At 47.6% G+C, this 25,036-nt stretch overlaps 1 protein-coding gene and 1 pseudogene across 2 annotated transcripts; one reads left to right on the forward strand and one right to left on the reverse strand.

Annotated features, from left to right (window-relative positions):
- Window positions 1–5,644, forward strand: part of LOC141073685 (dynein axonemal heavy chain 9-like) — a 46,807-nt pseudogene extending 41,163 nt beyond the window's left edge.
- Window positions 5,645–15,916: 10,272 nt separating this feature from the next.
- LOC141073692 (E3 ubiquitin/ISG15 ligase TRIM25-like) lies at window positions 15,917–20,972 on the reverse strand. Of its 2 annotated transcripts, none has more exons than XM_073561038.1 (2): window positions 20,814–20,972; window positions 15,917–18,111 (listed from the first exon to the last, which is right to left on the reverse strand). In XM_073561038.1, exon 2 carries the CDS (start codon window positions 18,092–18,094, stop codon window positions 16,526–16,528), a length of 1,569 nt encoding a protein of 522 aa, XP_073417139.1. In that variant the 5' UTR covers window positions 18,095–18,111; window positions 20,814–20,972; the 3' UTR covers window positions 15,917–16,525. The 2 variants fall into 2 exon arrangements, with proteins under 2 accessions (XP_073417139.1, XP_073417140.1); XM_073561039.1 differs by lacking the exon at window positions 20,814–20,972 and adding an exon at window positions 19,706–19,896.
- Between the last annotated feature and the right edge of the window lie 4,064 nt (window positions 20,973–25,036).

Genomic DNA, 25,036 nt, shown 5'->3' on the forward strand with positions numbered 1-25,036 from the left:
AATAGCGTCAGGACTAAGGGGAATCTGCCAGTAACCTTTGCATAGATCGATGTTGGTCAAATACTTTGCCCCCGCCAGCCGGTCCCAACAACTCATCCACACGCGGCATGGGGTATGTATCTGTCACTGTTTTCTCATTGAGCTTACGATAGTCTACACAAAACCGTGTAGTCCCATCCTTCTTGGGCACTAACACTACGGGGGATGCCCAGGGACTATCTGACTCTTCAATGACCCCTAAACGCAACATCTCTTGTCGCATCCCCTCTCGTACAGACTCAGGGACGTGGAAGGGATTTTGTCGCAGGGGGTCTGATCCTGCGTCTCAACCTTGTGTTGTGCCAGGCGAGTGTACCCCGGTCTCTCTGAAAACATCCTCTGTTACAGCCTCAACAACGCCTCCGCCTACTGTCTCTCCCGGGGGCATAGGTCTTCACCCAAGTGTACCTGGTCCCATGTTTTAGACTGAGTCCTTTCCCCTGAGGCATCCGGCAAGGGAAGTCCGGCTAAATCCTCTGTTTCAGGTGCACAGATGGCCACTACCTCTTCAGGGCGCTCCTGGTAGGGCTTCAGCATATTCACGTGGAACATGCGGATAACCCTGGGGTAGTCACAATCGGCGACATTATAGGTGGTGTCGGCTATTTTCCCCACTACCTGGTAGGGCCCCTGCCATGCAGCTTGAAACTTATTCTGCTTAGTGGGCTCTAACACCAGGACCTTCTGTCCTATTTCCAAAGTGCGCTCTCTGGCCCTCCGATCGTACCATATGCACTGGCGCCGCTGAGTCGCCTGCATGTTCTCACGTACAGCCTGAGTCAGCTCCTGTAGGCGGTCCCGGAATTCCAGCACATAGGGTAAAATAGGTACCCCTTCTATGAGGCCCTCCCCTTCCCAGTGTTCCAGCACTAAGTCTAGGGGTCCCCTTACCCGTCTCCCGTATACCAGCTCGAACGGGGAGAACCCTGTGGATTCTTGGGGCACCTCCCAATAGGCAAACAGGAGGTGTGGCAAGAATTTCTCCCAGTCCCTGTATCTCCTGGTAAAAGTCCCAATGAGCTGTTTTAATGTCCCGTTAAAGCATTCACACAACCCATTGGTTTGCGGGTGGTATGGGGCGCTTCTAATGGACTTTACGCCGCACAGCTTCCACAGTTGGTTGGTCACCTCTGCTGTAAACTGGGTAACCTGGTCCGAGATAATCTCCCGGGGAAATCCAACCCATGAGAAAACCTGGAGCAGGGCGGCCGCCACCATCTCTGCCAGTATGTTAGGTAACGCAACCACCTCTGGATACCATGTGGCATAATCTACCACTGTCAATATATATTTTTTCCCGGACGGACTGGGTTTGGCTAATGGCCCAATCAGATCGACCGCTACTTGGCTAAATGGTTCCTCCACAATGGGGATGGGGCGTAATTTGGCCTTGCATCGATCCCCCCTCTTGCCAATGCGTTGACAACTGTCACAGGTCTGGCAGTACTGACGAACATCATAGGTTACCCCTGGCCAAAAGAAGTTTTGTGTCAGACGATGCCTGGTGCGACTGACGCCGAAGTGCCCGGCCAAAGGTATATCATGAGAGATTCGCAGTAGCTCCTGCCTATACTTCTTTGGAACTACCAGCTGTTGTTTTATAGTGGGGCACGTCCCTGTGTGGTGCTGCTCTGTGATCCGGTAGAGGAGTCACTGCTTCCATACAAACTGTTCCCCTTCCAGTACTCCTCTCCCATCCTGTGCCTTCCCACGATATCCCTCTAATGAAGGATCCTCAAGTAACTTCTTACATTCATCTGGGGTGGCCCAAGAAATGTGTCTGGCTATGGGAATACGTGCAGGGCTGGGATGTCTTACCTGGGCTTCCTCTGAGTGTGATTCCGCCTCCGCAGCTCGAGCTTGTCTCCGGGTGGTCACAGGATAGGTCTCAGCCAGAGGGGCCACCGAGAATGCAGACAACATGGGCCCTAAGTCATTTCCCAGCAAGACGTCTGCAGTCAAATCCTCCATCAAGCCGACCTCAACAAGGCCATCCCCGACTCCCCAGTTCAGGTGAATCCTGGCAGTGCGCAGTCGATGTATGGCTCCCCCTGCTACATGGACTGCCACTGTCCGGTCCATCTTCTCTTGTTCCTGGACGAGATGAGGCTTTACAAGGGTCAAAGTTGCTCCGGAATCTTAGTCCCTGCATACGTTTCCCATTAACCCACACGACCTGTTGATGCTGTTGTCGATTATCTGCCCGGGCTGCCTGCACGGGGTCTACTTCATGCAGCACTTCCTCCATCTCTTCCACCCCTTGGTTAGTCGTAGCCCCCAATGCCGGGTCAGCTTCGCCTTGGTAGCAGTGTACAGCAACCTGGCTGAAGGTAGCTGTTCCCGCCTTTGGCCACTGGGTATGCAGAGCCCGGTTGGGACATTGTCTTTGCAGGTGGCCCAGCTGACGGCAGGTGTGGCATCGCGCCCCAGGGGGACTGTGGTAGGCCGGGTTTATAGCTGGTCCCCCTACAATCTTCGGTGGTTTGGGGCCCTCCAGGTCCATGGGCGGGCCCCTAGTGACGATCTTTGATCCGGACAACTGCGGCCTCCTGGCATCATGATGTTCATCGGCCAGACGAGCGGCTTCCTCAAGAGTCGTTGGCCGCCTGTCCCGAAGTCATTCCTGTGTCTCGGGGGTTAGTCCATTAAAGAATTGTTCTAACAAGAAGAGCTGGAAGACGTCCTTCTTAGTGGTTGCTTGGCTCCCTTGTACCCACTGTAGCAGTGACCACCGTAATTTACAGGCCCATTCAGCGTGGGTATCGGTTACGCGTTTTATAAGTCCGCGGAACTTTTGGCGGTATGCCTCTGGTGTCAGCGCATACCGGGCCAAGATCACTTCTTTGATCCGCTCATAGTCCATACAGTCCTCATCAGGTACCGTGCGATAGGCGTCCGCTGCCCGGCCTGTCAGCTTGCTGGCCAGAATCTGAACCCGTTCCTCCGGCTTCACTTGATGAAGGGCACACTGCCGCTCAAAGTCCTGCAGAAAGCCATCAATGTCTTCCTCTGCCTCCCCCAACTGTCAGAAGGCATTATACTGGATCTTTTTGTGGCTTACTGTTGAAGGTACCTGGTCGAAGGCCAGAGCTCCCCCTGCTCGCTGGCTCTCCTCTCTCCACTCTGCCATCTCCATGTTGGCCAGCTCCACTTTGGTCTGCTCTGCCATCTCTATCTTGGCTTGCTCTATCCTGGTCCGCTCGGCCATCTTTTCCTTCAGATCTGTACGCACATCAGCCATAACCTCTCGTATGATCTCTACCGCAGGGTTTGGGCCACAGAACGCCAATCTGTTCTATATCTCCTTCTGGAATTCGGTCTCCTCCACGTTCACATTGGGGGGCACTGCACTGTCGTGTTCCATGATGGCTGCTATAAATCCGCTTTTGTTTTGTTGCTGGCGATCAACCCTCGGGCTTCCACCAGATCTTTTAACTTCTGGTAGTTGTTTTCCATTCATTCCTTTCCTCCTGTAGAAGGGGTATCATATCCCGCCGCTGCCACTAGTGTAACGGGGTCTACCAAGCTGGGGTACCTCTTTCAGTACCACCCCGTGTTTTCGGAGGTCCGCTCTGCGTTGGCTGGAGTCTGAATGAATGACGCTGGCTGGAATTCCTTGGTTACATGGGCGCATATAAAAGATCACTGCTTCTCCGTGTATTTCCGGTCTGACAACACTTTACTCACAGGACACAGAATATATCACACAGATACAGAGAGCCGGTCAATAGAAAAGCGGCAGGTCAGACATACATTACAAAAGCCGCAGGTGGCCGGAGCCTGCCGATGTTTACTGTGGGAATTACAAAGGTGGGGGGAGGGTGGACAAAAGGAGAATACTGTGTCCCCTCTGCCCAGGGGCGCAGCCTGTGAACTGATGCATTAGGGACATGCATCTCACATGGAACCTATTATACATACATATAACTGCACAACATATTCTGGGTGCTGAGTGGTTCTGTAACACGTAACATAGGTCATCTCCAGTAACTAGCTACAAAGTTCAGGACAGCTGTGATTATATCTCTAAGTGCGCATATAGGAATATATAGAGTGTATATGAGTATATAAGAGTATATAGCCTATAGCAGGCAAGTGAGATCTAGATGAAATACATATACACATATATTTCCATAACAGAAGTAGCAATCCTAAAAGTCATAGGTGGCACTTAGAGTTCTAGTCCTCTTCCTCTCTGAAGAGACAATTTGCATATTTCCCAGAGGAGCATTGCGGCTTTAAGTCTCCTCATCTCGGCATGCTTAGCATGTTATTTTCTGCAAGGAGAAACGATACTTCTTGGATATCGGTCAGACGCCTCTCACTCAGCCAAACCAGATCTCACACTTTGCAATGACGAGGGGCAGTACCCTGAAACACAGTGTCTGCAAACTGAGATTCTGGTTTTGGCTTTTATCCTAAGTCATGTAACAAGGCTCGTTAAAGGGTCGACATTGACTTTTAGGATTGCTATTTCCAATAGGTGGCACTAGAGTTCTAGTCCTCTTCCTCTATGAAGCGACAATTTGCAGACTATTTAGATTTTATTAATTTTCTTCCTAAATGCAAAATTAAGAAATATAAATTCAGCAGGTGCAGAAGCAATGACCACGACTGAGATGTAGAAGGAATGAGCTGCATTCACTGTACGTAAAAGCCCGTCATACGGCATTCGTCTTACCAGCCGCGGAGCATGGACGGAGGGCTTCTGCGGGCAAATCCAGACAATCGCTGTTCCAAACATTTATAACAATCCGACAGATTTCCCAAGAAGAAATAAAACCCGACTATTTAAGATCCGTCTGCCAGTAACGCATTAATAAAGCGCATGGCTGGCATCCGCACACCGCCATCTATCATTACAATATCTGTTGCGCTTAAGAGCCTGAAATCTGCGTCTCCGCACATCCATCACGGCCTAATGTGTGCAAACTGTAAAGCGCTGAGGAATATGTTAGCGCTATATAAAAATAAAGATTATTATTATTATCGCATCATTTATCTTGGAGCTGGACTCGCTCCTTATAGACGTTGGTGCTGAATATATAATGTCGCGTTCACCAGATATTTTTTCCATGGTGATTTATAATCACATCTGATATAATTCTTTTTGAAGAAGAGAAAAAAAGAATGATAAACCTTTTTCTACATTTCACTTGAGCTTTTAAAAGGGATCTCGTCACCAGAAAGATGTCTAATAAAGACTGAAATAGTCCTAGAAGGGTCACACTTGGTGTCTCGGCATTTGTGCAGACGTGAATAGTGCTGAGCTGCAGTACCACATAAAGCCATACATGAGGATGGCGCTATTTTACCGTAAAGCAGCAGCTTCATTTTAACCCTTCCTGATACTTACAGGGTACCATTTATCTCCCCCTTACAGACCAGCATCATCACCGATGTGTGGCTCAAAGACTTAACTCCAGGGATGCCGGTCATCTTCATCAAGGCAATCCCTGTAGATAAACACCCTCAACGTTTACGCCTGTCCTGTGTACAAGATGTGGCAGAGAGGTCCTACATACATGTGGACGTTCAACCTGAAGACCAAGGAAAATCCCTAGAAATGGGTCCTGGCCGGGTGGCACTGTTGTTGCAGAGTTAGAATCCTCTTCTGGTTAATTCTTACATGGATGCTCACACTTCAGACACTAGTCTATTTTTTTGTTGCACTGAAAGGTTTCTGCACCTTGTGAAAAATAAAAACCAGTATTAAGAGTAATATATATATCAGTGGAGTCGCGTGTCCTCAGCCGAAGTGTCCTCGAAATCTATTCCATTAAAGCATTTCCTTTTCTTAATGTTCAGTAAGAGCCATCAGTGGGGACGGTTATCGCTTATACAGATGTATCCCCCTTGCTCTGTCAGGGGGTTACGTCTTTATCAAGGATTTAGATGTACCCCTATTTACTGAGAGAAACTGAGTTCAGAGGGTGGAGGGAGAATCTCTTTTCCATACTTGTATGCAGAACACAAAAGTGATGTAAAAGTGATGGGAGCTCAGTGTCCAGACGTGCAGACCTCGCTCTCCGTTTGTCTCAGAGTTAAATTTGTGGTGAACTGAAGGTTTGGTTCACATTGTTGCAGAGATCCATGCTGAGCACTCTAGCATTGCCATATACTATTTGCTCAAAAGTACCAGACACACACATACCCTGTGCAAAATCTAGGTGTTCCTGCACCCAGGGCAAAAATTCAGTATGGCGTTCCCTTTCACAAATCTCCCCTCCATACTGTGTCCTCACATTATCCAGTCTCTACATTGTGTCCTCTGAAACTTTTCTCCCTCACACTGTCTCCCAGGCTCCTCATACTAATGCCCCTCACACATTTCTCCCCGTCCACCGAACACTTCCCTCATACTGACCCCCTCACACTATTCCCCCCTTACACCATTTACTCCCATACTGTTCTCAGACTATTTCCCCTCATGCATTTCCAAAAAAACATCTCATTAAATTTTTTCAAATCCATACTGTGACCTCACACTTTTCCCCCCATCCTGTCCCCTCCTAGGCTGCCCCCTCACATTTTTCCACACACACACTGTCCTCTCACTTTTTCATCTCCATTGTCCCTGCACTGTTCAATCCCCTTACTGTCCTCTCACTCTATTCAATCCCCATACAGTCCCCTCACACTTTTCTATCTCCACATTGTTCCCTCACACTTTTCCATTTCCACATTGTCTCCTCACACTATTCAATCCCTGTACTGTCGCCTCACTTTTCCATCCCCTTACTGTCCTCATACTATCTGTTCACATTATTCCCCCTGGCCTATACTGTTCCCTCACACCTGAAGGACGCAAGTACATTTGAATATTGTCAGTCTAACAACAAGCTCCGAAAATGACGAATCCCCATTTTTTTTATTTTGTACAAAATTCATGAACCATGTGGTCTATTTTGAAGAATTGGGCGGAAAAAAAACATCAAATGGATACAAGACAAAAGAAAAGCGACTTAACAATATATGTGAAAAAGTGGTGTTTTTTCACAAATGCACAAAAAGCCAACAGGTATCATTAGGAAAAGTGTCGTGTTCACAATCTAACCAAAAAATGTTGGGGTTAGCGTTGGCTGCTCATCAACATTTTTTCATGTCTCTGCATCATGTGGGTTCTGATGGCGTCACAGTAAGTTTCCACCTGTCGATCACGTCCCATTCCAGGGACTAGGGATATGTAACCCTCATTATTACACACCCTCATATTATATTCATGTTTTTTGCCTTCCTAGCACTATCCGACTGCCACGAGATTGCAGGTTCTCTGTATTTGTCCAAGATCGGGGAGAGGAATTCTCTGCAGGTTTTCCCTCTAATTGCTCCACACTTTAATTTCCCCGCTAGCGGTTTACAGCGGAGAATCTGTCTTGTAAGGAGTAATCCAGATAAATTTGGTTCTTGCAGCTGATTAAGCATGGACGAACACTTGATTCTGCAGCAGACCTCTCCGTCCTGGCTGTAAGGAAGCGAGACAGAAAAGGGAAGAACAGAGAGGGTGAAAAACGTAAAAATTTTCTGCAGCAGGATTACTGGGCTTTATATGGCCGTATGCTTTTTGTCCTCCACATTTGATATTTGCAGGCAGACCGGATGTCTAATGATTGAGCTCCTCATCTGAAGGACACAATTTAGTACTGACCATGGGATACTTGAGGCTGTCGAGTTCAAGTCAGGAGAAACGTAGCCAATCTGGGCGTTAAGGCTCATACCCATTTGCGAGCAAAAAAAAAAAACCGGTCTGATTTCCGGACCGAAAAAACAGACGAGTGCTATGCGAGTGTAATGCGATTTCAGTGCGATTTTTCCACGGGACATCCATGTGACATGCGCATTCAATCCATATACGTATCTGTAAGTTGCGCCAATTCTGGCACATAGCCTTGCTCTTCCCACTGCCCTGTAGCGGCAGCATATTGGGTAAGGCTAAGTGCACACGTACCGGAACTCTCGCGGAAATTACTGCGAGAATTCCGGAATTCCGTTCCGCGGGAAAATCGTATTTTAAATTCCCGTGATTTTCCCGTGGAAAAACTAGAATTTTGCAAGCGTAATTAGCTTGCAAAATGCTAGCGTTCTCCAAGCGATCTGTAGCATCGCTTGGAGAACTGATTGACAGGTTGGTCACACTCGTCAAACATAGTGTTTGACAAGTGTGACCAACTTTTTACTACTGAGGCCGCCTATGCAGCATCAGTAGTAAAAGATAGAATGTAAAAAAAAATAAAAAATGGTGTTATTCTTACCTTCCAGCGTCCCGCGCAGGCGTTCCCAGTAATCCTTTGCGAAAATGCCCGTGATGACGTCCGTTCTCGCGGGATCGCGATGTCTCGCGGTAATTCGCGATGACGTCGTGCGAATGACCGCGAGACTTCGCGATCCCGCGAGAACGGACGCCATCGCGGGCATTTTCGCAAAGGATTACTGGGACCGGGAGCGTGGAGAGAGGCGGGAAGACTGCGCGGGATGTCGGAAGGTGAGAATAACAATATTTTTTATTTTAAATTCTATTTTTTACAGGGATATGGTACCCAAAGCCCGGAGGACAGTCTCATCTCCTCCGGACCGTAGGTACCATCCGCAATTGTTCTGCTTACTTTCCGCATGGTGTGCACAGCCACATGCGGGATGTAAGCGGAACAATGCATTCCTATGGGTGCGGGATCACCATGATTCCGCAAATTAATGAGCATGCTGCGGCTTTTACCGCGAAGCGATTCCGCCGCGGTAAAAACCGCAGCATTAGCACAGCATTGCAGAATCCCATAGGAATGCATGGGATGCTTATTTTTCGCGGCAAAATCGTGCGGTTAAAACCGCCGCGGAAACGCGAAAAAAATACCACGTGTGAACTCAGCCTAATAGTTGGGGTGTTGATGTCACCTTTGTGACGTCAAGCCCCGAAGTTAGTAATGAAGATGCGTCAATTAGATATCACTAAACCCCAAATAGTCAAATAGTAAATAAAACACAGACACCTATTAAAAAATTCTTTATTTGAAATAAACACACAGAGTTCTTTATTGTTCTTAATTAAACCATACTTACAACCTCTGCTAATTCCCCGAATCCCTCGATCTCTTGAAAAAATGAAAAACAAAAAACAACATTATATCATACCTGTCCGGCGTAGTCAGTCCCATGGCGTAAATCCATATGTGGTGGCTAAATAGAATTTACCTCGAGTCAGGCTGTGAGAAGCAGGCAGTTTCTCATTCATTCCACAGTGATTTACAGCCGGGGCGGTCGCATTAGCACTACTCCCTGTTGTAAACTATTTAACCCCCAGATATGGATGTACGCCGTGGGACTTGATTGTACTCCGCACAGGTAATGTATATTGTTGTTTTTTTATTTTTTTACAGGAGATCGTGGGCATCGTTTGGATTAGCAGAAGAATAAAGATGGGAAAACTGTGTAGTCTTTTATTTCATTAAAATACTTTATTCTGCGTGTGTGTTTATTTAACCCTTTAAAATCTTCAGGATTAGTAATGGAGAGGTGTCTTATTGACACCTCTCCATTACTAAGCTGGCTTAATGTCACCTTACAATACAAAGGTGACATTAACCTCTTATTACCCCACATGCCACCCTCTACAGGCTGTGCCTTTTCTGGGGTGGCTGGGGGCAGATGTTTTTAGTCAGGTGGGGGGGCAATAACCATGGTCCCTCTCTAGGCTATTAATATCTGCCCTCAGTAACTGGCCTTCCCTCTTTGGTGCAGAAAATTGAGCGGGAGTCCATGCCAGTTTTTCCTGTGAATACATTCTTTATTAAATACCTACAGTTCCCAAATTTTACACACACATACTACTAACAGTACTAGACAATGACATATATAAATCGAACTGTTCTGCAATGGTTTACGGCATGTAAACCATGTCTTCTATACTGTCGCCTCCTGCATTCATTTTACAGAAGCCGACAAATTAATTACAGGCTTTTCTTCTTTCTGTGCAATATTAATATTATATACAGTACATATATATATATATATATATGTATTGTCACGGTAAGGGTGTGACCTTTGGCCAGCACACATGTGCAGGGGGCTTATCTTAGTTATCCCACCACTGCCAACAATGTGATGAACACAGCAAGCTAGTCTTGCCCTAACAATTTACCGCAGGGGCTTATTTTAGTTATCCCACTGCTGCCACAATGTTACAAGCTTCTGGGAATTATGTATATCCCACTTTTCAGCTCCACTTTGGAACTTGCAGCTCTCCGGTGCCCCCCTTACCCTCAGGTCAGTCAGGGAACTGCACCTTGGATAATTAGTCGCCAAAAGGGCTACTGGTTGTGCAATGGTTATTAGGCCCGCTGCAGCGAGGGAATTATAACTAGTCCTAGCCGCAGCCAGACAAATCAGTTTAGAAAACCCCTTCCGTCACTGCCAGCGGTACCCACCAGCCCAGAACACACTTCACTGCCACCAGCTTCCGATTTCTCTATTAATATTTAAAATTAATAGAGGGGTACGAAGCCAACCCAAAATAGTAGCGTAATCAACTTTTAGGCACGTGAATTCGTCATAGAACAAGAAGATACGAGACTACTAAATTTTATATTTACTCCAAAAAAGGTAGGCAGTGTTTACAGAAGGTATAAAAAGATTTTACAAATGAGACAATTAAATGATGTACAAAGCGAATACTAAAAAAAGGGATTTAAAAGCAGAAATAAACTCACGCATTGCTTAGATAATCTTAGGCAGAACTAGGCTGGGGAATGTGCGACACATCCAAATGCATGTGGGGGTCTTGAGACAACAGCGTCTAGGCAGCAACGAACGGGGGGGCTTAGTTGCGGACTTATACATCTGGGCTTGTGACATCACTAAAGGGGCCGGTTTTAGAACGCCCTCCCCCTGCTTTCAGAGTTCCCATTCTGTTCAGAAAACTTATAACGATCATAACTGGGCTTGAGGACCTAGCAGAATATCGGCAGAACCATCATTTAGCTTATATTGAAATTAGCTTTCTAATGACACCAAACACTGGCTGTCTATTCAATTCTGTTCAGGAGAAATCCATTTCTCTGGTTCTGTTGTTGCTGGAACTGTGAAAAACATGGGCCACTAAGCCTTGTCGGTGCACGTCCCATATATGTAATGTTCATATTTCTATCATAATCTGGTGTCGAGTTATATCGAATGATTAGATTCTAACTATATCCTGTCACGGTCACGTGTGTGTCTGGACGCAGCGACTACCGCAAGGCGAATCCATGTGACGCAAGTGACCCTGGATACACCGCCTCCAGTGGGGCGAATTTAAATAATAAACACGTGCAGCTGGATACACCGCCTCCAACTGGCGAATTTAGACATTACACGTATATACAAGTCTGGAAACCCCGCCTCCAGTAAGGCAAATTTAAACAATAAGGGAAACCTGGGAAATATTAACAATGGTGGGCCTTGCGATAGGGAATAGGGAAGTGGAGACCTCCTGAGCTCCCCTGAGCCAGTGTCCCTGCACTCCTAACGTTCCCTATGCCGGCTCCGCACCGGGCGCGCAACAGGAACCTAAAAACCCTAGTTCGTCCTGACCTAAACCCTCACTAGGGAATTGGTCGGTGCGGAAACTAATCCCACCACTGCACTAAAACACACATGAGGAAAGATGACAAAACAGGGGAAACACCACTTAGCTTTGCTCTGTTGCATACGCTCCTAGCAACAGAGCCCAGCACCTGTGTGCATCTTCTCCTCCACCCGGATCAATCACCATAACTGGATCCTTCACCATAGTGCAGCCTTGGAGCAGAGTCCACCACCAATTGCAGAAGTCCAGTAACAGAGTCCCAAAGATGAGTTCAGCTCCTGCCCAAAAAGTCAAGCATGCTTGAGTCCAGCTCTCAGCAACCAAGTCCTGCATGCTGAGTGCAACTCTCTCCATAGTCGTCACTCCACAAAGCCATGCAAGCACTTCCTGCCAACACCATAAACTGTGACTCCACCACGCCATGCCAGCCCTTCTTGCAGACCACCTAGCTGCCACTCGTCCCCTCTGGCTGGGCTGAGCAGGACTCATGTTCAGCTCCTTCATTCACCCAGGCTTCCTTGTGAATGACTAACACACAATATCACCAACAGTGATTGGACACACCTGGCTCCCTTTTATAGAGCCTAACACCTGATTTGTAATTAAGTGCACATTAAACCAAAGAAACTAAAGTGCACTACCGCTCACCACCAATGGGGCAACTTAGAATGAATGACACCACGCGTAATAATTCTAATGGCCACCGAGGGCAATCAACCCACTTTGGCACCAAGCCAAAGGAAAAAAAGTTCACTTTGTGCATTTAAACTGTCAGATCCACCTTGGATCATGACATATCCATTTCAGTCGCAGAGCACATGTTACAAACAAAGGAAATTCTCTCCTGGCTAATTAACCTAACTTCGGGAGGGGGAAGGATCAGGAAGGAATGAGAAAGAGAGAGAGCTGAAGGGTCGTATTACAGAGCTAACGAGAAACAGGTCCGCAGCTGTGACAGGCAAAAGGAAAAGAACAGGGGGGTCAAACAGAGTTCAGTATGTGAATGGAAGATTCTGGAAATAGTGAAAAATGCATGATACTTTACATTATCGTTACACACACATTATAGGGAGAGAGAGAGAGAAAGATAGCGCTCACTAAGTGCGTTGGGGACACTCGCTTGGCACGGGATTAATGTAGACAGGCACGGTTTTGCACATAAAACAGTCTATTTCGGTTTATTTTACACAGCATAAACCACACAGTAAGCCAGGTTGCACATCACCGGCTTACACATAGTCCATAGTACTTCACAACATACACTTTTAACTCGCAGTCTCTAAATACGCTGGACTTCTCACTGTCCAGTTACCGTGGGTGACCGCACGCCGTACAGTTCAGTAACATCCATGGAACATCACAGGCACCAACAGTCTATGGAGTTACCTTACAGGAGCTCCTGCTCCACATGCTGACTCCTTGTCAGTCCTCTCTCCTTGGGAAGCTGCCTTCCTGGGATCACCGTCCTTGTGACCAGGGCACTCCTGAAAGTCCAGATCCGCAGAAGGAATGGTAGTTTCCCCAATGCAGGGCCGTCATCGACTCTGCTCACACATGGCCTCTCCGGGTGCTGTTCAGGACTTCTGTCCCCCCCAGGACCGTCCAACACACAGGCTTCACCGGGTGCTATTCAGGGATCTGATCCTACTCCCAAGGATCTCCCAAAACACCGGCCTCAACAGGTCCAAAGCCTACCACCATGTGCTCTTCAGGGATCCAATCCTACTCCCAGGATCTCCCAACACACAGGTGTTACAGGACCTTGAAGCCTGAACAATTCAGGTACACACACTCTCTCCCATGTGACCCACCATGATCACATTATATGGTCCGTAATCACACCCACAGGTGAGGTATGGATCACATAGTCATGACCTCATTGCAGGTCCTTTTACACACACATACAGGCTTTACTTGGGTGTTCAGACACACGCCCCTGGGTGGGTGTGTAGGTGACTGGATCCACCCATCTCTCCAAGTCACCTGGAAGCCTCCCATTATAAAACAGTAACCATCAGCAGAAGATCTGCTGATCAAAGCACGTTCAGGCTTCCGTCACAGGGCACCCCACCTTGTGATACATATCGGCCATTTACAACCCTGCCGCTCACCATTTCCCCATCACAACAAAGGAAACGCCGGCATGCATGTCCTGGGAAGCCCATACAGTGCCCCCTAGCTGTCACAGGGGTCACTGCATCACATACCCCCCCACCTGTTCAAACTTGTGGGATTGAACACGTCACAAACCAGGGGTCTTGAGACTGGGCACCCATGTCACCTTGCCCTACCAGTCAAGAGGGCCCTTTCAGTCGTCGTTGAGCGTCAGCTCCCGAGACGTAGTCCATTACAGCGGTCCTTATGTCGGCCTTGAGCCTTGGCCCTTAAGTCACAGTCCAACTGTGTCCCCAGACCCTTTTCTCTCCATGGCAACCTCCCACATTTGTTGCGGTCATGAGACCCATGTCCAGTCGAGCTAACTGGCTGATCTGAGTCTGACCCTTTGTCGCTATGTCCAGTACCGGCTCTCCTGCCTATGCTACACACACACGTCAGTGACAAATACAAATAGTATAGTGTTGCTGGCTATAAATTATAGGGGTACCCACGCCATTTTGTTCCTTGAAATTATCATTTATTAATTGAATATAAAGTCCATAATTTTGCACCAACACTATACTAATTGTTTTTGTCACTGACATGTATGTACAGTGCTGTGCAAATTAATTGGGACAAAGCATTTTTTAAGTGAAATCGTAAGTTGGTTACCAGTCAGTGATTCAAACCAGATATAACTGCTTTAAACAGGTGTGAGTGCCCGGTTTGAATCACTGACTGGTAAGCAAGTTACGATTTTACTTAAAAAAATGCTTTGTCCCAATTAATTTGCACAGCACTATATGTATATATGTTTTCTATGTGTATATACTCGAATATAAGTCGAGATTTTCAGCCCAAAAAATTGGGCTGAAAGTCCCCCTCTCGTCTTATATTCGAGTCATATACAAAGGGGGTCGGAGGGGGCGGATGTGTCAGGTCATACTTAGCGTCAGGACGGGTGTGTCTTGAGCCCCCAGCTTCTCCCCGTGCTCTCTTCCTGCCTTCAGCGGTCACGTGGTCCCGCTCATTAAAACTCATGAATATGCGCATATTCATGAGTTTTAATGAGCGGTACCACATGACCGCTGAAGGCAGGAAGAGAGAGCGCGGAGAAGCTGGGGGCTCAAGACACAGCGTCAGGACGGGTAAGTATAGCGATACTCACCGTCCATGGCTGCTTGCTGCTGTCTGTCATCGGTCAGTGACTTCAGACAGCCACGGGTGCGGTGACGTGGTTAGTGCGCGCCGCGCCCCCTGCAGTCTGAACGTCACTGACTGATGACGTGGCAGATAGCGGTGAGCAGCCATGGACGCAGGACAGGTGAGAACCTGACACCCAGCGTCGGAGAGGTGAGTATGTCATTTTTTTTATTTTTACATGCAGCAGCAGCATGGGGGCAGCATATGGGGGAACAATCTATGGAGCTTCTTATGGGGTCAGCATATGGGGGAAAAATCTATGGAGCTTCTTATGGGGGCAGCATATGAGGGAAAAATCTATGGAGCTTCTTATGGGGGCAGCATATGAGGGAACAATCTATGGAGCTTCTTATGGGGGCAGCATATGGGGGAATAATCTATGGAGCTTCTTCTGAGGACACCATATGGGGGAATAATCTATGGAGCATTTCCCACCCTAGACTTATACTCGAGTCAATAAGTTCTCCCAGTTTTTTGTGGCAAAATTAAGGGGGGTCGACTTATACTCGGGTCGACTTATACTCGAGTATATACGGTATCTATTGTTTTGTGAGCTGTCAGTGTGATTTTACAGTAGCCAGACATGATTTGCCGGGTTTTCAAAGGACCACGGTGCGTAAAAATCGGACAGCACTTGCATAGTGCAAGTGCTGTGCGATTTTTTTTAACTCGCACCCATTGACTTGCATTGGCGAGTCTCGTACGAGATACTCAGCAATACGCAGCTTGCGTCTCAGTCCGATTTCAGCTGAGAAAAAAACTAGCAGATGAGTTGTCACCAATTGAATAACATTCGTCCTAGTGCAATCCGTTTTTTTAATGGATCGCACTCGACCGTATTTGTCACCAGTGAGTATGAGCCCTTAGTCTGCGCCTAGGACAGATGAACCATATGGTTTCCACCTCATCAGAACTACTTGGAGGTACATAATGCAAAATCGATACGAGACCACCAAACAACACAGGCCGTCAGATAGGGACCCTCAGAACAAAGCATAAAACAAAATGACAAGACAGATATCAGCCTTAAACCCAACACTATTTATTACTACAATCCACAGTACAACATTTCCATTTACATCAGCCTCTGTAATAACGGGATTCTTAGGCATTAACCTCTCATTGCCTAAAGGTAACAGCTATAATGATCCTAACGAGTCCAACTTTCTGTGCTAATTATTGGCCTATAGGGTTGCTCCCAACTGTGGCAACTCTAAGAATGTGACAAAGTATAATAGATGTGAATCCTACCAATGGTATGAGTATCAGGTCTTGAGAACGTGGCACCCACGTACAGCCTGGACAAGGCACATAAAGAGCAGCCGTGTGCACTGTCCATCCATCAGACATCTCCTTTCTTGTTACTACAGCTTAAACAGAACAATAACTTTAACCAGAAACATGAATTAAGGGCAGAGACTCGTACGGCAACTTGTCTTCTAGGACGGGGGTCTTCTTATATATAGTTCACAACATAAAACAAGTCAGAAAGATCCAACTGAATCCCCCCATTTGTGGTTTTCCAACAGCATTACTGAACATATCTTTCGAGAACGTAGGAGGTCTCCACTTGGAAATTCCAGCAACGTCCATTGGCAGATGTCCCCCCTTGGACACAAGAAACCAATTCTATTCACACATTTTGTTGCCAAACTGATCTGCGAAAAGTGGAAGTGAGCGCGTCGGCGATCCAATTTTCAGCCATCCACTCCCTCCTAGATATAAGACGGCATGGACAGGTCCAGAGAAAGTGGTGGTGAAAGTGTAGAGCTTCTCGATGGGATCACTGAGCTCAAAGAAGGAGAGTGTCCCAGCCTTGCTGTCCAGGTAAACGCCTAGTCTCAGGGTTGAGACCTTCTGAGACAGTTTGATTTTCCTACCGTCGTGTCTTACAGAATACTCGTGATGAAAGCAACACAAGCACCAGGATTTCTCATCGTCTCCGATCCTAGACGTTGGCTTTTTCTTGCCTATACTGGGATAGACAACTCCTATCCTCCAACAACCTTTGTCACAAGTCTCAACTTCCCAGTAATATCTTCCCGAGAAGCTCTGAGTGCTCAGTACCTGATAATTTACCCGCGTTTGTGGAATTTTGCTTAGATTTCTTTTTATCTTGGAACAAAATGCAGTTTTCTGGTCTTTGGACACCGTGATGCTGCGCCCGGCTGTGCCCACATCCAGTAAGATGTCTATGGCACTGTTCCCTCTGTAGGGGCCATTGATATTGGCCATAATATCATGCAATTCTCTCCATAAAGTCTCTGAAATGAGGACCGGGTTGAAATTTTCCACACGAAACTCATCTACTAGGATCACATTTTCTCTGTTGGTTCCTTCAGCTTCAATGTGACCTTGGCCAGCAATCTCAGGCTTTGGTATCTGAAAATTGCTGATCTCCTGGATGCATGCGATCTGCTTGGATATTTCGTTCTTTCTCACTTCCAGTCGCTTAATACAATCGTCAACGGAGAAGGAAACTTGCTCCTCGTGCCTTCGGATATCATTTAGGATGCGAATCTCCAGGGAAGAGAGGTTTCTTTTAAGATTTGCAAACAAAGCCTTCGTAGCGAAAGCGTAGTTGTCTGCTAAGGTCTGCATCTTTCGTCTGTGGTGCAGATGGTTCCCAGTGCAGTTTGCGATAATCTCTCTCTTTAAGGTCAGCTTCTCCAGCAGTTCTTTCAGGTTCGTGCTCTCGCTGGGCCTGGCGTGTTCCTGAGTCTGATTATTTACATCTTCAGGACTGAAATAATCCAGGAGTTTACTATGGATAATGCATTTTCCAGTCTGGGAAAACAATGTGGGAGCAACCAGCACATGTTCAGGAGACTTGTTGTGGACGGCGATGTGATCATTACACAGCGAGGCCTCACACAAGAGGCAGTACATTACAGCGGACACTGGTGCAGTAATACAATAGGTGCAGGAGATGCCGACTATGGATGTCTTCGGTGAGAAGGACTGAAGACGCTTCACTATGTTACACAGGGTGATGTTCGGGTGAGGACAAGGTCTCATCGTAAACCTTTTCCTACAACAGGGGCAGTAGTGGATCCCGGATGACGCTTGGCTGTCCAGGGTGTGGCGAATACACAAGTTGCAGAAGTTGTGTCCACACCTTAGGGTCACCGGGTCCGTGTACATAACGAGGCAGATGGGGCACCTCAGCTCATCCTTCAGGTCAGAAAACGACGACATCTTTACACGTGAAAAGTCTATAGGAAAAAGAAAAAAAGGAAAATATAAAACCAATAAATATGAATATAAGAGGCATCAGAAAACAAAGACAGTAAAAGTTACTGCAGATCATTCACTGCAACCGGATAGAAACCGAACGGGCCAAACTGCAGGTCTGAACAGACTGCAACCAAAATAAGGGGCAGCAGGAAAACCTCCCCCAGGGTCTTCTCCAGAAGTTAGTCCCATCCAAGTCTACTGTATGGGAGAAGTGACGCGCAACCTCCGTTCCATTCACCTCTATGGGAGGAACAACCTCCGCTCCATTCACACCCAGGTAAATGGAGCAACGCACGACCTCTGCTCCATTTACCTCTACGGGAGAAGGGACCTCTGCTCCGTACACCTCTATAGGAGGAACGTCCTCCGCTCCATTCAACTCTATGGGAGAAGCAACGTGTGACCTCCATTCCATTCACCTCTATAGGAGTGACACATGACCTCCACTCCATTCAACTCTATGGGAGAAGTGACCTCCGCTCCGTCCACCTCTATGGTAAGAAGGACTTACGCTCCATTCACCTCTAAGGTTGGTCACATCTCGCACAGAGGTAGACAGGGCGGAGGTCTCTTCTCCCACATAGGTGGATGCCCGGGGCGGAGGTCCCTTCTCCCACAGAGGTGGATGCCCGGGGCGGAGGTCCCTTCTCCCACAGAGGTGGATGCCCGGGGCGGAGGTCCCTTCTCCCACAGAGGTGGATGCCCGGGGCGGAGGTCCCTTCTCCCACAGAGGTGGATGCCCGGGGCAGAGGTCCCTTCTCCCACAGAGGTGGACGCCCGGGGCGGAGGTCCCTTCTCCCACAGAGGTGGACGCCCGGGGCGGAGGTCCCTTCTCCCACAGAGGTGGACGCCCGGGGCGGAGGTCCCTTCTCCCACAGAGGTGGACGCCCGGGGCGGAGGTCCCTTCTCCCACAGATGTGGACGCCCGGGGCGGAGGTCCCTTCTTCCACAGAGGTGGACGCCCGGGGCGGAGGTCCCTTCTCCCACAGAGGTGGACGCCCGGGGCGGAGGTCCCTTCTCCCACAGAGGTGGACGCCCGGGGCGGAGGTCCCTTCTCCCACAGAGGTGGACGCCCGGGGCGGAGGTCCCTTCTCCCACAGAGGTGGACGCCCGGGGCGGAGATCCCTTCTCCCACAGAGGTGGACGCCCGGGGCGGAGGTCCCTTCTCCCACAGAGGTGGATGCCTGGGGCGGAGGTCCCTTCTCCCACAGAGGTGGATGCCCGGGGCGGAGGTCCCTTCTCCCACAGAGGTGGATGCCCGGGGCGGAGGTCCCTTCTCCCACAGAGGTGGATGCCCGGGGCGGAGGTCCCTTCTCCCACAGAGGTGGATGCCCGGGGCGGAGGTCCCTTCTCCCACAGAGGTGGATGCCCGGGGCGGAGGTCCCTTCTCCCACAGAGGTGGACGGGGCGGAGGTCTCTTCTCCCACAGAGGTGGACGGGGCGGAGGTCCCTTCTCCCACAGAGGTGGACGGGGCGGAGGTCGCTTCTCCCATAGAGGTGGAGGAAGCAGTTGCACATACAGTAATGTGTGGACCCTGAAGCTTTTTGTCGGCCCTCCTGCACCATTCCCACCTGTGATGCCCCTCACTGCATTGTGAGTAGTGATGGGTAGCTCCCGAAGGAGCTGGCTCTAAGAGCCGGCTCTTTATAGTGAATCATATGAGCCGGCTCCTGGCAGGGAGCCAATTGAAATTTAAACGGCTCTTTGCCAGTTCACGTTCCACAGTCAGTCCCCTCTTGCCCCGCCCCTCCCGGCAGTAGTCACTCTGATCTTATCCAGGAGACTGAGAAAGAATGCATGCTCCTCCTGCTGCCTCACATAGCACTGACTCACAGCCCCGCCCCCCTCCAATCTGTGACAAGCATTCCTTGCCCTCTTGTGATTGTTTTTAAGTTAACACACACGCTGTTATTTTGGAAATTATCAGGTTTAAAGGGGTAGGCTCAATTCTTACCTTTCCCGGCTCCAGCGCTGCATTTTCTCTTATGCCCCTGCCTCAGGGGGCGGGGCCGGAGATGCGACAGGCAGTTCTGTGCGCACGCATGACATGCGCACAGAACTCCGTGATTGGCCTCCGGGGACCGATCGCACAGCTCCGTGCTGTCACCGCCCGACCCACAACGGCACAAATTCCTTATCTAAATCTGCCTGGATGCAGATGCGACATGTGACACTGCAGTTTTGCTGCAGACTGTTTGCAGCAGACAGCCCACAGCGAACTTGCGAAGTGTGAAGGTAGCTTTAAAATGTGGCACTGATAATTAGGATCTTGTTGCTATTTTGCATGTTCATTTTGTGTTTGTTAAAGTTTTTACAGCAAATATAAAATCTGGTTATTCTGGAAACTATTCTGTTTTATGTCATAAATTGGCACATGTGTAGATTTTTACTAAAAGGTATACAATCATGGGTTAACACATACCAGAATTTGGCTTCAAATTTAAAGCCAAAGGTAATAGGAAATGAAGAGCCGTTTTCGGAGCCAAAAGAGCCGGCTCTTTTTGGTGTGCCGATCCAAAAGAGCCGGCTCACCAAAAAAACGCATTTTACCCATCACTAATTGTGAGGCTTTTCCTCACTACAGGAGCCACAACACACCAGCCACTGACACTGGACCGGCCCCGCTACTAGACACCGGCGTTATACACACGAGGCCCCTCATATTACACCTAAACTTACCTCACGGAGACAAAACGGTAGATGCTAGACTGTATGGGCTCCTTCCAGGTGTGATGTCAGTTCTGGGGGCGTGTCATACGGAGGGGGCGTGTTCTGACAGCAAAGGCAGGAAGAGAAGATGCCATTGTCTCTGCCATCTGGTGCAGGGAGAGAAGCCTCCGTTACACGTGTCTCGGCTGTCTCTCTGGTGCCTGGGTCAGTGAGCAGTGTGGGGTGAGGTCAGTGATAGGCAGGAGGGTTTAGTAAGTAACAGGTTGGTGTCTTAGATGTTTGGTTGATGGGGGCTGATACTTGGGGCTAACTAGTGGGATTTGGGTGCTTAGCTGGGAGCTGTTGGGCTCCCGGAGGGAAGTGGGAATTAATGTACGCTGGTGGGGCCTGATTGGGTCTGGGGGGGGTAATGCAGGTTTTTTTAGGATTCGGAGGGGTTAATGCTTGCTTGTGGGGTCTCTTGGGCTCCCAGGGGGGTTAATGCATGCTTGCAGGGTCTATTTGGGGTCTGGGGGGTTAATGCATGCTTGTGGGGTCTGTTTGGGTAGGGGTGTAGGGGTTAATGGATGCTTACAGGTCTGTTTGGGGTCTGGGGGGGTTAATGCATGCCGGGGTGGCACTGTTGTTGCAGAGTTAGAATCCTCTTCTGGTTAATTCTTACATGGATGCTCACACTTCAGACACTAGTCTATTTTTTTGTTGCACTGAAAGGTTTCTGCACCTTGTGAAAAATAAAAACCAGTATTAAGAGTAATATATATATCCGTGGAGTCGCGTGTCCTCAGCCGAAGTGTCCTCGAAATCTATTCCATTAAAGCATTTCCTTTTCTTAATGTTCGGTAAGAGCCATCAGTGGGGACGGTTATCGCTTATACAGATGTATCCCCCTTGCTCTGTCAGGGGGTTACGTCTTTATCAAGGATTTAGATGTACCCCTATTTACTGAGAGAAACTGAGTTCAGAGGGTGGAGGGAGAATCTCTTTTCCATACTTGTATGCAGAACACAAAAGTGATGTAAAAGTGATGGGAGCTCAGTGTCCAGACGTGCAGACCTCGCTCTCCGTTTGTCTCAGAGTTAAATTTGTGGTGAACTGAAGGTTCGGTTCACATTGTTGCAGAGATCCATGCTGAGCGCTCTAGCATTGCCATATACTATTTGCTCAAAAGTACCAGACACACACATACCCTGTGCAAAATCTAGGTGTTCCTGCACCCAGGGCAAAAATTCAGTATGGCGTTCCCCTTCACAAATCTCCCCTCCATACTGTGTCCTCACATTATCCAGTCTCTACATTGTGTCCTCTGAAACTTTTCTCCCTCACACTGTCTCCCAGGCTCCTCATACTAATGCCCCTCACACATTTCTCCCCATCCACCGAACACTTCCCTCATACTGACCCCCTCACACTATTCCCCCCTTACACCATTTACTCCCATACTGTTCTCAGACTATTCCCCCTCATGCATTTCCAAAAAAACATCTCATTACATTTTTTCAAATCCATACTGTGACCTCACACTTTTCCCCCCATCCTGTCCCCTCCTAGGCTGCCCCCTCACATTTTTCCACACACACACTGTCCTCTCACTTTTTCATCTCCATTGTCCCCGCACTGTTCAATCCCCTTACTGTCCTCTCACTCTATTCAATCCCCATACAGTCCCCTCACACTTTTCTATCTCCACATTGTCCCCTCACACTTTTCCATTTCCACATTGTCTCCTCACACTATTCAATCCCTGTACTGTCGCCTCACTTTTCCATCCCCTTACTGTCCTCATACTATCTGTTCACATTATTCCCCCTGGCCTATACTGTTCCCTTACACCTGAAGAAGGCGAGTACATTTGAATATTGTCAGTCTAACAACAAGCTCCGAAAATGACGAATCCCCATTTTTTTTATTTTGTACAAAATTCATGAACCATGTGGTCTATTTTGAAGAATTGGGCCGAAGAAAACATCAAATGGATACAAGACAAAAGAAAAGCGACTTAACAATATATGTGAAAAAGTGGTGTTTTTTCACAAATGCACAAAAGGCCAACAGGTATCATTAGGAAAAGTGTCGTGTTCACAATCTAACCAAAAAATGTTGGGGTTAGCGTTGGCTGCTCATCAACATTTTTTCATGTCTCTGCATTATGTGGGTTCTGATGGTGTCACAGTAAGTTTCCACCTGTCGATCACGTCCCATTCCAGGGACTAGGGATATGTAACCCTCATTATTACACACCCTCATATTATATTCATGTTTTTTGCCTTCCTAGCACTATCCGACTGCCACGAGATTGCAGGTTCTCTGTATTTGTCCAAGATCGGGGAGAGGAATTCTCTGCAGGTTTTCCCTCTAATTGCTCCACACTTTAATATCCCCGCTAGCGGTTTACAGCGGAGAATCTGTCTTGTAAGGAGTAATCCAGATAAATTTGGTTCTTGCAGCTGATTAAGCATGGACGAACACTTGATTCTGCAGCAGACCTCTCCGTCCTGGCTGTAAGGAAGCGAGACAGAAAAGGGATGAACGGAGAGGGTGAAAAACGTAAAAATTTTCTGCAGCAGGATTACTGGGCTTTATATGGCTGTATGCTTTTTGTCCTCCACATTTGATATTTGCAGGCAGACCGGATGTCTAATGATTGAGCTCCTCTTCTGAAGGACACAATTTACTACTGACCAGGGATACTTGAGGCTGTCGAGTTCAAGTCAGGAGAAACGTAGCCAATCTGGGCGTTAAGGCTCATACCCATTTGCGAGCAAAGAAAAAACGGACGAGTGCTATGCGAGTGTAATGCGATTTCTGTGCGATTTTTCCACGGGACATCCATGTGACATGTGCATTCAATCCATATACGCATCTGGAAGTTGCGCCAATTCTGGCACATAGCCTTGCTCTTCCCACTGCCCTGTAGCGGCAGCATATTGGGTAATAGTTGGGGTGTTGATGTCACCTTTGTGACGTTAAGCCCCGAAGTTAGTAATGAAGATGCGTCAATTAGATATCACTAAACCCCAAATAGATCAAATAGTAAATAAAACACAGACACCTATTAAAAAATTCTTTATTTGAAATAAACACACAGAGTTCTTTATTGTTCTTACTTAAACCATACTTACAACCTCTGCTAATTCCCCGAATCCCTCGATCTCTTGAAAAAATGAAAAAAAAACCAACATTATATCATACCTGTCCGGCGTAGTCAGTCCCATGGCGTAAATCCATATCTGGTGGTTAAATAGAATTTACCTCGAGTCAGGCTGTGAGAAGCAGGCAGTTTCTCATTAATTCCACAGTGATTTACAGCCGGGGCGGTCGCATTAGCACTACTCCCTGTTGTAAACTATTTAACCCCCAGATATGGATGTACGCCGTGGGACTTGATTGTATGCCGCACAGGAAATGTATATTGTTGTTTTTTTATTTTTTACAGGAGATCGTGGGCATCGTTTGGATTAGCAGAAGAATAAAGATGGGAAAACTGTGTAGTCTTTTATTTCATTAAAATACTTTATTCTGCGTGTGTGTTTATTTAACCCTTTAAAATCTTCAGGATTAGTAATGGATAGGTGTCTTATTGACTCTTCTCCATTACTAAGCTGGCTTAATGTCACCTTACAATACAAAGGTGACATTAACCTCTTATTACCCCACATGCCACCCTCTACAGGCTGTGCCTTTTCTGGGGTGGCTGGGGGCAGATGTTTTTAGTCAGGTGGGGGGGCAATAACCATGGTCCTTCTCTAGGCTATTAATATCTGCCCTCAGTCACTGGCTTTCCCTCTTTGGCACAGAAAATTGAGCGGGAGCCCATGCCAGTTTTTCCTGTGAATACATTCTTTTATTAAATACCTACAGTTCCCAAATTTTACACACACATACTACTAACAGTACTAGACAATGACATATATAAATCGAACTGTTCTGCAATGGTTTACGGTATGTAAACCATGTCTTCTATACTGTCGCCTCCTGCATTCATTTTACAGAAGCCGACAAATTATTTGCAGGCTTTTCTTCTTTCTGTGCAATATTAATATTATATACAGTATATATATATATATATGTATTGTCAGGGTGTGACCTTTGGCCAGCACACGGCTATCACATGTGCAGGGGACTTATCTTAGTTATCCCACCACTGCCAACAATGTGATGAAAACAGCAAGCTAGTCTTGCCCTAACAATTTACCGCAGGGGCTTATTTTAGTTATCCCACTGCTGCCACAATG

The sequence above is a fragment of the Dendrobates tinctorius genome, unplaced genomic scaffold, assembly GCF_039654945.1.
Source record: "Dendrobates tinctorius isolate UK_male_01 unplaced genomic scaffold, ASM3965494v1 ptg000312l, whole genome shotgun sequence".
NCBI lineage: Eukaryota > Metazoa > Chordata > Amphibia > Anura > Dendrobatidae > Dendrobates > Dendrobates tinctorius.